We start from the raw sequence: 16,106 nt of genomic DNA, 5'->3' as shown, positions 1-16,106 counted from the left end.
TGCCATTGGGTCATCGTAGAGACACAGGAAGATACTGGGGTTGATGAGGTACTGATTAGTGTGTGGGTTGGTGGGTGGGTGGGGTGTATTTCTAATCCGGTATACCCATCTTGCTGTCCTCCCTTCTTTGTCTGTCTCTCATATGGATGTATTTTTTTCCTGTTTCTACCAAACCCCTTCTCTCTTTGTCTTTGTCCGTCCCTCTATCTATCAATGTGTGTGTGTCTGTGTCTGTTCTGTGTGTTTTTCTTCTCCTTGTCCTCGTCCTCCTCCTCCTACTTCTTCTTTTCGGTCCCTGCTCTCCTACTATCTCTGTCTTCCTGTCTCTGTTGCTGTCACTGACTCTCGCTGTCTCCACCTTCGCTGAAACTCGACAGGACCACCACCCGGTAAAGTTCCTCCTCTGTCCTCCTCCTCCTCCTCCTCCTCTTCCATTCTGTCCCCAGCTTTCCACCACCGGATCAAATTGGCTTCTCTCTCTTTCTTTCTTTGTTCTTCTTACTTCGTGCTCATTATCGCCGTACCGATCTCCACCATCGTAACTCCACGAACCTACAGGAAACCAGCTCAGTACATTTGATTTGTTGCCCAGATGATTATTAGACGTTCTAGTCTTTTCGATTCGACGTTATACTCCACCCGCATTCTGCCTTTTGGTGACAATTCTTACCCTTTGGGAAGGCGAGGTTGTATCAGGGGTATTTTACAAGTATACTCCGTGCAATATCACACCCGATACTGATATTGGTGAATCCCTAGACTTATTAAGTTATGCCTCTTCGATTTTCTTGTTTTTCTTCACATTTGTGAAATAAATTGCAAAAATAAAAAGTATCAATGAAAACAATCCAATAGTTTTTGGTTGAGGAGACCAGGATGGTGATCATTTCTGCACTGACCAATAAAAAGATATATTTCTTGTTGTTCTGCTTATCTCGCACACTCTGTTACTTTGAAATTGAGATCTGTGAACGCATCAATAGTTTCATTCATCGTTGAGTCTGGAAAACTACTCATCTTGATATTGTATTTCACATAGGAGTGTTCAGCTACGACCTTCCTTAGAGAAAAAGGTAATTTTCCAGAGTCTTTAGTAATATTTTTTTTTTCCCAATACGCAGATTATGGGTGGAGTACTCAAAGGTCGCAACCATATTTGAACCTCAGTCAAGCGGCTGTCGGACTTAATGTTCGGCGTGTGTGTGTGTGTGTGTGTGTGTGTGTGTGTGTGTGTGTGTGTGTGTGTGTGTGTGTGTGTGTGTGTGTGTGTGTGTGTGTGTGTGTGTGTGTGTGTGTGTGTGTGTGTGTGTGTGTGTGTGTGTGTGTGTGTGTATGTATGCGCGTGTTAGATCTTTCGTATGAGTGTGTGCATGGGATGTTATTAGTTCCGACCACCTATGGCCTGACTGGCTTTACTTTAATACTCTAAAGCTGCTCTGACAGAGAGACCGTAGTCCCGCATGGCGTCAAAGGGAGAAACCCTATTGATTATCGACTGGATCTTGTGAGCACGCACACGTGCAAACACACACGCCTGCCAAGTCTCAGACTCGATCAATCGGCATCAAATTGACCCGTTCTGTGTCTTCTGTCACAGGTACTGAGTTCATAGTTAAAAGAAAAAAAACCTTTGACGGACGATCCCTCGTCTGCTCAGACTTGGCAGGATCCAGATTCCTCCTGGGTTTTGTTTTGGAAAAGGGCCATTTACGGGGGGGGGGGGGGGGGGGGGGGGGGGGGTTCAGAATATGGGCATACAAATCATGAGCAAATGGTCACGCTATGGGCTCACTGCGCTTTAAAAGCACTCTACTGAAAGGGTTTGCCTTGTTTCAACACTGAGTAACGTTTCGTCCGGTCGCTCTCATGACTCATATGACGTTGTTGGTGTTTATTTGTGTAACGGCATGCGATGTCACGGACATCACATGACCCAAAAAGTTTCACATAGCCTATATTTACTAAAAAAGGAACCAAAATAAAAAAAAAGGGATTTTGATGACGAGAAGCTATGTGAAACATGTTTTGATTTAGTCAATCCGGATTATATCAGTATAATCCTAGCTGTACAATACTTTAACGTCCACACCTCATGTTTTCACGTCGCAAAAGTCCATTTCCTTTGAAGAACTTAACAGCGTCTCTCTGAAAAAGAAAGAAAGAGGTTTGGCTGGGCACTCTGCCGGGAGCTGCCTGTCAAGATGGAATGAGTGAATGTTCCTTGTATGATGGTGGAAATGATGAGAACTGATGATGATGATGATGATGATGATGCTTCTCGATGTCCATGAAACCAAACGATCAGATAGCTGAATGCGTTGTCTCCTACCGGTTTCATGTTTGACGTACAAGTCAGAGTTTCTTATCTCTACAGAAGAAGAGAATGTGAGAGCTTTGCCTCTGTGTTACCAACAACCTGCAAGTGTCATATAACGTGTTTGCTTTCACATCGATTCTCACCGTAGAGCTTTAAGATATTTAAAAAAAAATTGGCTTTGAGGACATATCTCACACCACGCTTCACTCTCCTGCGATGATACTGTCTTGACGTAAAGGGTTTGGTAGGAGCCCTTTCCCGTCTCTTCAGTCCTTCTTTCTGCCTCCTAATGTTTCTTTTCCTCTGCCAACCTCTAGGGGAAGCAGCAAAGGCAAAGACATCAGTACAATCAAGTCTCTGCGTGTGCTGAGGGTGCTGCGTCCTCTTAAGACCATCAAACGTCTCCCCAAGTTAAAGGTAGGACAAGCTTTGTAGTTATCAGTATATAGTGAAAACAGAAAGCGTTTGTTGCATTTTGGGTGTCTGTTTACCTGACAACGACGCTTGGAGCCACTGAAAATGCAACCGTTTGATTGTGGTTTCCAATTTGAACATTTTTGAAAATCCAACTTCGTAATCCGTCCATACGAATATCTGTGCACTCCCATTGTTAATGTTCTCAGCGGATTGTTGTCTGCTCGCATGTGTGACTGTGTGTGTGTGTGTGTCAACAACCAACAGCAGCCACTAGTGGCCCTACATGCAAATGACTTCATATTCAACATTTATGCTGTTTCTGTGTAAACAGACAATTATCAAAGCGTTGCCATGTAAATGTGAAAATAAAAATGGAAAAAAATTATGCATTTTTGCTTGAAATGTTGTTGCGTAAACAGGGCCTAAGATCCTCTATAAAGCAAGTATTTTGTGATCTACCAGGAATTAAAGCTTGCGCGGACGTCACCCACAAATGGGAGTTAGCAAATGAGGGTTTAGCGTGCATTTGTGCTTGGATTCACTGTGTAGTAAAGAGATGCTAAATTACCAAAGAAAGACAAACGCAATATGGAAGACAATTGGTCACAAAGTCAAAGCTGTAAGAAAAATAAGAGCAACGCAAGAGATTCAGAAAATACTTCACGGTGTACAAGATTGTGAATATATGTTCTAAGAAAATTCACAAAAGTCGTCGGGAGGCACCTGAAGAAATACGTCTCACCACAGAAACAGCATCTGTGCTTCACCACTCAAGTGAAATTTTCAACCAGTCGAGTCATCATGTAGCAAAGGTCTTGCTTGGTGTTGATACCCAGATCAATGCTTGATACCTGAAGAGTGAATATTACGAGGATTAAAACCGTATCGATCAATGTCCCTTGTTCTTTGCAGGCTGTCTTTGACTGCGTGGTGAACTCTCTGAAGAACGTGCTGAACATCCTGATCGTCTACATGCTCTTCATGTTCATTTTCGCTGTGGTGGCCGTACAGCTCTTCAAGGGTCGATTCTTCTTTTGCACAGACGAATCCAAAGAATTTGAGCGCGATTGCAAGTTAGTTTGACTCTCAGACACGCACATTTGTACCTAGAGGCAGTTTGGCGTCACTGATTAACACCACATGCATTGGGGGGGGCCGTTTTGGACTGTGGGAGGTAATCAATGCAAACCCCACACAGAAGGCCCCAGATTCAAACCTGTGACACTTTTACTTTGAGGCTGCACTACTAACCACTACACCACCGTGTAGCCCTAAAGATTCTTTTATCATTTTCATTCATTTTAGTTGTACTTATAATTGTATTTAAACTGTATTTCCATGAACTATCTAATAGTAGGAAAAATAGGCAAAAGAAAAGGAGGGAAAAGAAAGCAGATTTTTTTTTTTAAAAAGGACAACAAAAGAAAGGGAATAGGAAGGAAGGAAGAAAAAGAACAAAAAAGACAGAAGGAATGAGAGCGAGAGAAAGTAAAGAGGGAAAGAAAGAAAAGGGAATGAGGAAAAGAAAAAGGAATGAAGAAGGGAAATAAAAGGTAAGGAGGGAAAGAGAAAGGGGGAAAAGGAAAGAAAAACAGAGGGGAAGAAATTAATTGTGACCTCAACAATTAAAATAAAAAAAAAAATGTATGTTTGGAAAGTTATCTTCTTGAATTTGGGGTTTTTCCATTCGTTGTGTCACCCTCTAGGCTCTCCCTTGTCCTCTGGGGGGACTCGCCCCACATTTTGAGAACCACTGTGTTACACTTTAATGCAATTAATGTCAATTGACAGAAAAAGTGTACTAAGCAAATTCAATCTGGTCATTTAGTGTCATAATTGGGAAAGATGGAAAAGAGCAATGGCGATTTGGGTTTGTCACACAGATTTACCCTTCATGGTCTGAGGTACGCCAGTGCTGCCACCTAGAGGAGGAAGCTGGGAATTCATTAGATACAGAGGGCTCAACCATCATTTTTAGTCGGTCACAATTTGATCAAAAGAGAATGATTCACAAGATTAACCACACTAATGTTTGAAGTTATTATGCATCCATAAAAAGATCCATGATATCTCCACATTAATCAATCGAAATATGCAGTTTCTTACTCCTTGTTTACACCAGAAGTTTGTTAAATGTTTGTGCTTTCATTTTTGTTGATGGACGTGTATGTCCATGTGTGTGTTTTTATCCAGGGGCGAGTACTTGGTGTATGATAGGGATGAAGTTAAAGCTCAGAAGCGGCAGTGGGAGAAGTACGACTTCCACTACGACAACGTGGCTTGGGCCTTGCTCACCCTGTTCACAGTCTCCACTGGAGAGGGGTGGCCGCAGTGAGTACACCGAAGGTCTTGTAGACTTAAACTCTCTTTGTTATATCGGACTGTCATAAGCGTCTCATGTGCTCCTTTCTCAGGGTGTTAAAGCACTCAGTGGACTCCACCTATGAGAATCAGGGCCCAAGCCCGGGATACAGGATGGAAATGTCCATCTTTTACGTGGTGTACTTCGTTGTCTTCCCCTTCTTCTTCGTAAACATCTTCGTGGCTCTCATCATCATCACCTTCCAGGAGCAAGGAGATAAAATGATGGAGGACTATAGCTTAGAAAAGAATGAGGTGAAAGCTGCATTCTTTTTCCATTGTTGAAACTCTCAAGTAGTCACATGTGAGGATAACTTTCCTCCTCCTCCTCCTCCTCCTCCTCCTCTTCCTCCTGCAGAGAGCCTGTATAGACTTCGCTATCAACGCCAGACCTCTGACTCGCCACATGCCGAAGAACAAGCTGAGCTTCCAGTATCGCATGTGGCAGTTTGTGGTTTCTCCGCCCTTTGAGTACAGCATCATGGCTCTGATCGCGCTCAACACCATCGTCCTCATGATGAAGGTACAAGTCCGAAAAGCCTCTCTGACATCAGACATTCTAGATCCTTTATGAAACCTGTTAAATTGCACTCGTACACAAATAGATTTCAGTTTGAATGTGCTTTAATTGTGCTCGAATAACAACAAGGAGTGACTTCATGCATCAACCGGACAATTGAAAGGAAAGTTTTGCATGTTTTAGACCCAATTTACACAATACCAACGTGATGGACAATTTATTAAGTGTTCATTAGCTCGTGTTCACCAGCGAGTTCTTCTGGCTCCATTTACACGACGCTCCAAAACATATAATTTTTACATTTTGGTTTCGGAAAAGTTTTGCGTGTACACGGTGACATTCTGAAAGCAATGCCCGTTACATGGAAACAGCAGAAATGCGGAAAAAAGTTTTCAAAAAGTTGCTTCTTTCCACAGAGGCAGAGTCTGAGTGCTTTCAACAAGTTGCACATTCCCCCGTTTCCATGGAGACGGCGTGGGAACGCTTTCAGAAAATTGCGTTTCTCCCCGTTTCCCCAAAGAAAAAAAGTCAGAGCATTTTCGTTGCATTTTCAGTTGCTCTGAGCACCGTTGTCATGGAAACAGACACCCAAAATACAACAGAAGTTTTCCATTTCCACTTGAAAATGTTGTGGAGTAAACGGGGCTTGAGTGGCACGCTGAGCCCCTCTCAAGATCAATAATGGTGAATCGGTCATGTTGGTGACGCTAGTTTTTAAATCTACTTCAGGTTACAGCAAATAAATCTAAATATTCCGTGTGCGAAGGAAAGAGATTCATTGTGAAGGTTGGACTTGAGTCAAAATTTAAGGTGCAACACAGATAATATCTGATAATAAAGTCTGCAAACAGAATTAATGAGGGTCCGGCAGAAAGAATGTGTCTCACCACAAGAACAGAAGCATCTATGAAAACAGACACAGCCCTGTTTTCATACGTTTTAAGAAATAAATGAAACCACATCCTTTTGACTGTCAGAAGCTGTCTTCCCCTGTGTGTCTCGATGAGTTTTCACTTGTTTGTGTATGTATATGTCACATTTGTGTCTGTTTCGACTTGTTTTTGGTTCCAGAGGCAATCAGTGCCATAAGTTGACGGATGCGTACCTATAAGATTAATGATATTCCAGCCTTGTTCTTTCTGCATACGCACTAACCTTCAGTGCTGGTAAATCAGGCCCTGATTGTCATCCCTTTAGTGTTTGAGTAGTATAAAAAAAAACAACACACATTTATTTCTCAAATATTGATACTCTTTAATAGGAGCAGATCTTTTTATTCTTCATTCTTAAATACCTAATTGAAATTGCCACTCTTCTCTGGCCTAACATTTGACAGCACTTAAACTCATATCCAGCTGAAAATAACTGCATCGTATGCACTACTGTGTACTACAATAGTATTATTTTTTCTCTTTAAACAGTACCTTAAATATGACAATGTACACATTGTCACATATCTTTAGATATCAAGTAAACATGATCAAACAGTTACATTTCCCCCATTCTGAAGAAAAGGTGGAATTTACCAAAGACTTGCTATGAAGAGTTTGACTCCCTGTGTTTGTTGTGTGTGTCGACAGTTCGACGGCGCCTCGTTAACCTACGACGACGTCTTGAAGTACCTCAACATCGTGTTTACCACCTTCTTCTTCATGGAGTCGGTGCTGAAGATCATCGCCTTTGGCCCTCTGGTGAGACTCCGACATGTCTGGCTTGGCCCGCTCTATAAGCTCCAGTGTTTTATCTTATTATTCATTCATAAAGCCGGTTATTTTGGTCGACGGATCTAGAGCATGTTCTTCCTGTCCCTGAAAAACCCGGAGTGCACCGTGTGGCACCACAATCACGCTATCAGCCTCTCTCCACTCTGTCTCCATGGCAACAACACCACCACTGCCGTGTCCGTAGCGTCCACCCAAGGAGGAATGCGCTTGGCTACCTTTAATGAAGTCTTTTTTTCCCCTGCAGAATTACTTCAGAGACGCCTGGAACATTTTTGATTTTGTGTCCGTACTCGGAAGCATCACCGACATATTAGTGACTGAACTAGGGGTAAGTGCTGCGGAGGGCGGATGAGGTGATCGGTTAAATGAAGGAGAAAGCTTTTCTGGCAAAATGTCGAGTATGCAGATGAGCTTAAAGTCTTTGCGTTTGTTTTTTTTAAATAACTGTTTTTTTCTCTTGACCCTAATTTTTGGTTGATTCTGCTCATTTGTCCTTGATTTTTCTGATTTGGGCCCTGTGGTCTCCAGGAATGAAATAATGAAAACCATCAACCAAGTCCGGAATATGAATGCACACTGAATGGATTTGTATCCGTTCAGTCAGTCTTTTGCAATATTGTATGATCATATGTTTCGCTGAAAGCAACATACCCAATATAAATATTGCAAAAAACTGACTGAACTGTGATGAAAAAAATTTCTAGCTTGTTTTGACATTGGAGCTTATTTCACTTATTTCATCATTTTCATACCTGTTTGCAACAGGGCCACAGTTAAAAAGCAGAAAAATATGGTCAGAAATGACTATTCAAGTGTTTGTATTTATCACAAATCGTAGTCTATATCACATGTTTACCTGATATCATGCAGTTCTAATATGTAAAGTGCGGATTTTGAAATCAGGATAAAATTGAGGCCCCGTTTACACAACAACGTTTTCAAGTGAAAACGGAGACATTTCAAGGTGTTCTGAGTGCCTGTTTACATGGCAACGGTGCTCGCAGCTACTAATAATTCAACGTTTGAAAAAAACACTGAGGCAAGGAAAAGATGCGAAAACAACTTTTTGGAAATGCTATTTCTGCTCATGCCCACCGCGGTCGTAGTAAATAGCTGTTCTGCGCATGCACGAGTAGATGGATAATAACAACAATGGCGGCCTCCAGAGTGTCATGCCTCCCCGGTCCAGATCCCTCTGGGACTTGGTAGTTTTAGTGTTGACTGTCACGGTAAAAGCAATCCAACTTGGTCGTCTCTCCATATGAATGTCTGTGTATACGCACGATTGTTAGTTTTTATAGTGTATTGATCTCTTATGTGCGCGTGTATTTCATTAAGAACAGACAGCGCCAAGTCCTGGCCTCATATGCTAACTACATCATGTTCAGCATTACTGATGTTTCTGTGTAAACAGACATCATTTTCAAAGCGTTGTGTAAACGGGGCCTGAATCTCACAACTGAAGAAAAGTCTAATTACGTCTAATGATTCCGTTTGAATGGAGACATTTTGCCTTAAAGCTTCTGTTGTATTTAACTGTTGTTCTTGTTATGCGTATCAGTCAAACTGTATGTCTGCGTTTCACATTAGCTTAATGTAATTGTTCAGTGGCAGTTTCAGCCTCTCTCTGTTGTCCAGCCAACACACATTTTCTTGCTGTATTTGTCTTGCTGTTCCTCCTCCCCTCATTCAGACTGACTGCATTAGCAGTAACGGTGCTAAGTGCTACGACCCAGCTGTGTTTCAACATGATTAACGTCTCCCTCCAGCCATGTCGGCCGTGCTGTTTACCTTTCTCTGTCTGAAGAGGCATCAATTGACATTCGAGCTGCTTTCAACATCTGATTGATTTTGTTGTCATGGACAGTGTCAGGTTCAACTTCTTGTTGAGAGAATCTGATCTTTAGCACCTCAAATAAACACACCTGTTGGCTTTTGTTCATATTCATCAGGTAGCTGTGGTTAACTTCCTCTTGTGTAAGAGAATATATGCCAATATCAACTGTACCGATCTTAAGACGGACAGTAACACTCTTTAATTCATTTTAACCACCCTTATGATGCGATACACATTTAGCACAGTGACAACTTTACCTTTTATCGAGCATTCACAAATTTAACAATACTGTAAATAATCACCTTTCTATGAGGGAAACTGTTGAAAAAACAAAAAATGATGAGATTACGTACTCAGTTTTAGGAAATACAATCCCGCTCTATAGTGTACTACTGTTAAATTGTCGAACCAATCTCTCTATTTATTTATGATCGTCGTTAGTTTATAGTTAAAGGCTTAAAAGAAACAGACAGTAACACTAGCAATTCCGAATTTCGTCAAATGTTTTGAATATCACGAATGAATCATTTATAAATAAGACTTTCTTTCTTAGTTGTATCTTTTTTTTTTTTTTTGCAGTTTTTGTGCAGTTTGGCTATGAGAAATGGCTGTAGTGGATGGCGTAGTCATCATTCATTCATTGGGGATACACACTATCCAGCACTCTTTCAATAATGGTTGTAATTTTATTTTTTTATTACTTTATATTGGCAACTTAGTATGTTAATGGATTCATTACATTTAAATTGGCTAAGATTACTAAGTTACTTGCCATTATAACATACTGTTGAATGATTTGTCAATTGTATTCATGACCGAAGCTTTGGACTTCTTTGTAGATTCACCTTTGCACAACATCGGCTTGTCATGGTTTTCTTTTTCTGCTCTCGATACAACTTATTGCAGATGTTTACCAGCCGGGGTGATCTACTAATTGTGGATGCTGCATGTTAAAAGAGAGACATTGTGAAGCAAAATAATTTAACTCAAAGATTTAAGCATGAATGAGCCAAAACGAGGTGGCTTAGAATAAACATTGGAAACTTTTCTTCAGCAGGTTCCAGAATAGGATTATTTTTGTTGTTAAGTTGTTGGATTTCCCCTCATTTGACTGGCATCAGACAGAGGCTGAACATTCTGTTAAAGTTTTTTCAGTGCCTTTGTACTGACACCCATAATGACTTTGTGTTCCTCTTCTATCTCTTTACATGCTTTCTTTAAACCTCTCTACTTTGTTGGCGCCCTACGCCCCTCCCACTCCCTCCTCCTCTGAAAAAAAAAAAAAAAAAAAAAATCCATCCAATCAAAATGCACTATGAAATCCTTCATCGTGTTCTCCATCCGTTGCTGCGCCATGACATGTGGTGGTGGTGCTGTGATGATGGTGATGGTGTGTGTTTCGCCCCCATGCCCCCGCCCAATAAAACACACGACCAACCTGCCACTCCTCCTCCTTATCCTCCTCCTTCTCCCCCCACGACAATATCTCTCACCCACTCACGATTTACTACAACCTACCAAAAAATGTAACTACAACAACAAAAAAAAACTCCCTCTCCCATTCATCTTTCTACATCTTCGCACATGTAGAATCTGGTTGGTTTGTAATTTATCTCTCAAAGCTTTCTGCTGCATCGTCATTGGCCATGTGTACTCCCTTGATACATGTCCTGCCACCCCGCCTCAGTCACCTGCCCCCCCCCACAGCCAGTCCAAACCCCAGAGTCCTGTGCATGCGCTTTCTGAATGATGACCCTTTAAACTCCTTGTATCTCAACACATACATTTCAATTTGATCGAGTTTATGCAACGATATACACACTGAAAGCAGATGTAGTTGTACAGAACAATATTTAGTTGGCTTTTACGTTAATCCAGAAACAGTACTGAGCTTAATACACAAAAGGACACAAAAGTATATTAAAACAACCAAAAGCAATAGTAGTGTCATGATAGTATCAGAAATAATTTGTATTGTCATGACAATATTATAAAGCAATAGTAGTATCGCGATAGCATTAGAAATAATGAATTGTATTATAATAGTATTAAAAAAACCATAGTACTGTCATGATAGTAATATAAAACAACAATACTATTTTGATAGTATTTGAAAACAATACTAGTGTCATGATAGTAATATTAAACAATAATACTATTGTGATAGTATTTGAAAACAATAGTAGTGTCATGATAGTAATATAAAACAATAATACTATTGTGATAGTATTTGAAAACAATAGTAGTGTCATGATAGTATTAGTAAACAATAACAAGATAGTGAAAACAGTAGTAGTATGAAAGAATTAGAAGTCATTAGCGTTGTCATGATAATATTAGACAGTAATACCAGTGTAAACGTACTTACAGCTGATTTACAATAGTTGTCAAACACGCTAATAGAAATGATCTCTCTTGCTTCTAGTGCAACTCAGTGAATGTTTGAAATGGACTTAAGGATGTGCTCGGCCCCACTGGCCCCTGCTGGTCTGCATGTAGGCCAGAGCCTCCCTGAAAGAGTTTGCTGCCATGCCAAGCCATGCCTGCACTGAAACTGCTCGCTGGTGCTTCCCCCTACCTCCTCTTCCTCCTCCTCGTCCTCTTCCTCTTCATGTGCCTCTTTCTGCCTTGCCTGTCATCCACAAAATGCCAGAGCCTTAGCAGGGAGTTTGGCTGTTGTATATTCAATATTTCTCCACATGACACTGCAAAGAGCCAAAATATAGACTTGGAAGGAGTTTACCAGCCCTAAGAATCGCTAATTTGGACGTAAATTTTTACCTTTTCTTTTTCTGACAGGCTGCATGCTTGCCACCATACAGCAAATCAGATTTTTCAAAGTGTGAAAACTGCTCCGCTAAATTATGAAGTATGAAATTATGATACAGTAAGATGAAAATGTGTTGATGCACCAGCATAGACATTAACGATTAGAATTTACATTCATAAAGCTTTAATCCACAATGTGGGGCTTATACATTTAGATAAATATCAGAAAATCATCTTATTCTGTGTCACAAACAAACCAAAGCCAAGCTAATTCTGCTAACTGTGTGTGTGTGTGTGTGTGTGTGTGTGTGTGTGTGTGTGTGTGTGTGTGTGTGTGTGTGTGTGTGTGTGTGTGTGTGTGTGTGTGTGTGTGTGTGTGTGTGTGTGTGTGTGTGTGTGTGTGTGTGTGTGTGTGTGTGTGTGTGTGTGTGTGACAGGCAAAGTGCACCGTGCTCCATCTTGTGTGGCCTGCTTGCCCCCCAGAGATCAGTGCATTTGGTTCTCTTAAAACAAACAAACAAAAAAAAAAAAAAAAAAAGTGTTTTGCTCTACCAGATTGGATGATGACCTTTAAACTCTTTGAATTATGAGTTTCCTCTTTTTTTTGTCACCTTTAAGATCTCTTCTTTTTTTTTTTTTATTCTTTTAATCTTTTCTCTGTCTTTTGCCTCATTTGTTCTTATTTCTCCTGAGAAGCATTGTGTTTGCGGTCAGATAGCTTTTGTTGGTTTGGACTTCTCCCTTTGTCCTCGTTTTTGTGTTTCGGTAGAGGAAAGTTGCACGGGGCTCGCATATTCTCGTGAAAACTGACTGTGTTCCTCCTGCGCGACATAGAACAATTTCATCAACCTGAGCTTCCTGAGGCTCTTCAGGGCCGCTCGACTCATCAAGCTGCTGCGACAGGGAGAGACCATCCGCATCCTGCTGTGGACCTTCGTCCAGTCCTTCAAGGTATCCGCTCGCCAACAGATCCAGGCTCCAAGTGTGTACAGAGCGCAACGCGTCCGGCGGCACTGACGAGTATTTACTTTCTCTGCTCTGGTAGGCTCTGCCATACGTGTGTCTGCTCATTGCCATGCTCTTCTTCATCTATGCCATCATTGGCATGCAGGTGAGTGCTGCTGACTGGACTTTACTACTTAACTTAAATATTCTCTCTGCCTGTTGTGTTTGGTTGCTCGTGTAGCTGTGAGGTGAAGGAAATCTCTTCTATAAGAGGTAGAGCTGCATGCATGTACAGAATACGGATGGACATGTACAATATTGACAAGACAATAAAATGAATACTGCATTAAATGCTGAAAATGCATTTGAAGTCAAAAGTTCGAAAGTAATGTAGTCAAAACCAAGTGTTTCATAAACGTTCTACAATATGTAGCACCTGAGAAATTGTTGAGCTCACCAGGTGCCACCGCTATGACCGGCCTCGACAAACCGTGTCAATTAGCCATGATACACTGCAGAACGCAGCAGCATCTTAACAGACATTTAAACTCATCCCAAGAACAAATACATGAAAAAAAAGTAAGAATTTATATATTCTCATTTCAAGTTTTGTACTTTGGACCATCAGGGCTGTGGGCAACAAACACCACTATTCTGATAACAATAGACATTTTATGGGGAGATATAACTGCTACTAAACTATCTACATCTGTTTCTCTCCAGCTATCAAGGCTATGTATCAGTATAGGCTGAAGGCTGCAGTAGACGACTGCGTCTACAGTCTGCATAGGGCAGTACGTAGCCTCTACGCAGCTCGTTCACCACTGGAAGTTCTGTGACGAGGTTGCATGTACCGCTAAGTAGTTCACCGCCATAACGCTAGGGGCGTATGGGGATCGGTCGCGAAACCATGTTCTCTTTTTACTAATATACGTACCATGAATCCCCTCCGTTACACCAGAGTTTATCTTGAATGCATAGCGATGACTCTTCCACTTACAGACTGTTTTCCCACAGAGCTATAAATCAAGTCTAAATGGGAAGTGACTTAACATGAGCAAGCTTAATTTATCAAGCTGTTTGTGAAGACTACCGTGTTTCTGTTTGTTGAGTCAAATTCAGGCGGAATCTCTGCGGTTACCTCAAAGCCTAATGAATATTAAACTGGCCTCAGATGTCAAGATAGACAGACATCGGATAAACTCAGACTGGAACGAAGCAATACCATCTCAGATAAACCTAGACTAGAGCTGATGCACAGAATTAGTACGATAAGTGCAGCTTTAGAAAGATGGAGGTTTAAGTGCGATGTATGTCCAGCAATCATTTGGTTTGTCATGTCTATTTCACCGTGCAAGTACAAGAAACATCGACCGATTTCAAATCTACCAAGTGTACCATGTATGATACTGATCCCAAAAAAGCTGAGATGACTGAGACATAGCGGTGAACTATTTTGCGGTACATATAGCCTTGATGCAGAACTTCCAGGAGTGACGGGACTGCGTAAACACTACTCGCTGCCCCACATGTGCTGTAGACGCAGTAATATATATCAGCTTTCCCCATCCATAACCAAATGACTCCAACTGATAATGATGATAATGACATCACACCACTTGAGCATAGATGCTTGAACTATTACCTATTTTTCTGTGTATGGTGGTTTGTTATCAGTTGCCCTTTGTGAGAACAAGTTCAGGGACAGAAAAGGTGTTTACAAACTGGGTTGATTCAGACTGAAAATCTGTACGTTCACGCTGGTGCGGGCAGCTCCTACAAAAGAGAAAGGAGAAGAGGAATGAGGATTCGTAAGCAGATGAATTGTGATAGAGGAGATATCTGCCTAAATTTTGTGAAACAGAAAAGCGCAAAGATGGGCGAAGTTTGCCTGGACATAAAGGAGGGGAAAATGAATCATTGAAAGGAATGCAGTTCGAGAAGTATTGAGAGTTCGTCGTATGAATGTTTGAATTCTGTTTTAAAATCACTACAATGGCCTCTGTTCGTCTGTGCAGTTGTTCGGGAACTTAGCTCTCGACAATGAAGAAATAAGTGCCATCAATGAGCACAATAACTTCCGAACCTTCATTATGGCCCTGATGCTACTGTTCAGGTGAGGCAGACCCGCCGGTTCCTTGGGTCCTCAGTGTCTTTTGACCTGTCTTCTTCTGACACTGTAAATCAATATTGTTTGCCTCCGCTTGTGTAGGAGCGCTACGGGTGAAGCATGGCATGACATCATGTTGGCTTGCCTCGGCGGTAAGAAATGCGACTCGGCCTCAGGGAACACAGAAGCCGAGTGTGGAAGCACCTTCGCCTACACCTACTTTGTCTCCTTCATCTTCCTCTGCTCGTTTCTGGTGAGAAAAACCAATGAACACGTCATTATCCACTCAATCAAGATCTACACATTCAACTGGGATTGTTTCCAGACCCCCATGACCCTAAGCTTTATGGAACATTTTGAAGGAAGATGGTACTAGAATAATAACAAAAGATATCACATGCTTCTAGATACATAACTTCTGGGCATCTTTGTGGACCTGTTGACATTGCCAATTTGATTGAGTTACCATTCTACAAACCCACTGATGTACAATTCAAAACTGAGTCAATTCAAGCTACCCTTCACGGCAGGCACACCATAATCCCAAAGCAGAAGATTCCTACCACTGCCTTTACTGTTAGAATGTTTTCTTTTTCTGCAGACAAGATGTTTTTGGTCTGCACCAAACATGCTCCACTGGCAGATAATGTCCTAAACCCTTCAATGGTCATTCACATTCACCAGTTCACAAACTTGCGTATCAATGGTGACAAAGCTGGTCATGCAATGTTTTCATCTTTGGCCACTAATTGGGACTGTTGTTTGTTTTTGTAATGAAACCACACACACAATTGCATAGAGGACAATAAGCTAAACATTAACAATGGCGAGTACACAGACATTCTTATGGATAGTTAGTACAGTGACTCTTAACTATTAAACTACCAAGCCCCTTGAGAACATGGACTGGGGGTCATGACACTGTGGAGGCAAACATTGTTGTTATTGTCCATCTACTCACACATGTGCAGAAGAACTATTCAGTACGGCCGTGGGGTGCATGCGCGGTAGCAGATCTTCATAAAAGTTGTCCGGATTTCCCCCCGGTGTCCATGGCGACCAAGTGTCTCAGAAAAATTGTTCTGTTTATTTTACATTTTCACTTG

At 41.4% G+C, this 16,106-nt stretch overlaps 1 protein-coding gene across 1 annotated transcript in view; it reads left to right on the top strand.

Annotated features, from left to right (window-relative positions):
* Positions 1-16,106, top strand: part of cacna1ab (calcium channel, voltage-dependent, P/Q type, alpha 1A subunit, b) — a 107,428-nt gene that overhangs the window by 50,649 nt on the left and 40,673 nt on the right. The window contains exons 25-35 of the mRNA XM_080464247.1: positions 2,635-2,734; positions 3,647-3,807; positions 4,928-5,065; positions 5,149-5,350; positions 5,454-5,618; positions 7,196-7,306; positions 7,584-7,667; positions 12,780-12,896; positions 12,991-13,056; positions 14,909-15,006; positions 15,103-15,253. Coding sequence (XP_080320373.1) covers positions 2,635-2,734; positions 3,647-3,807; positions 4,928-5,065; positions 5,149-5,350; positions 5,454-5,618; positions 7,196-7,306; positions 7,584-7,667; positions 12,780-12,896; positions 12,991-13,056; positions 14,909-15,006; positions 15,103-15,253 — 1,393 coding nt within the window. The remainder of the gene's footprint in view (positions 1-2,634; positions 2,735-3,646; positions 3,808-4,927; positions 5,066-5,148; positions 5,351-5,453; positions 5,619-7,195; positions 7,307-7,583; positions 7,668-12,779; positions 12,897-12,990; positions 13,057-14,908; positions 15,007-15,102; positions 15,254-16,106) is intronic.

This window comes from Lipophrys pholis (assembly GCF_963383615.2).
Source record: "Lipophrys pholis genome assembly, chromosome: 5".
NCBI lineage: Eukaryota > Metazoa > Chordata > Actinopteri > Blenniiformes > Blenniidae > Lipophrys > Lipophrys pholis.
The sequence above is the reverse complement of the archived record's forward strand: the minus strand, read 5'-3'. Positions and strand labels throughout refer to the sequence as shown.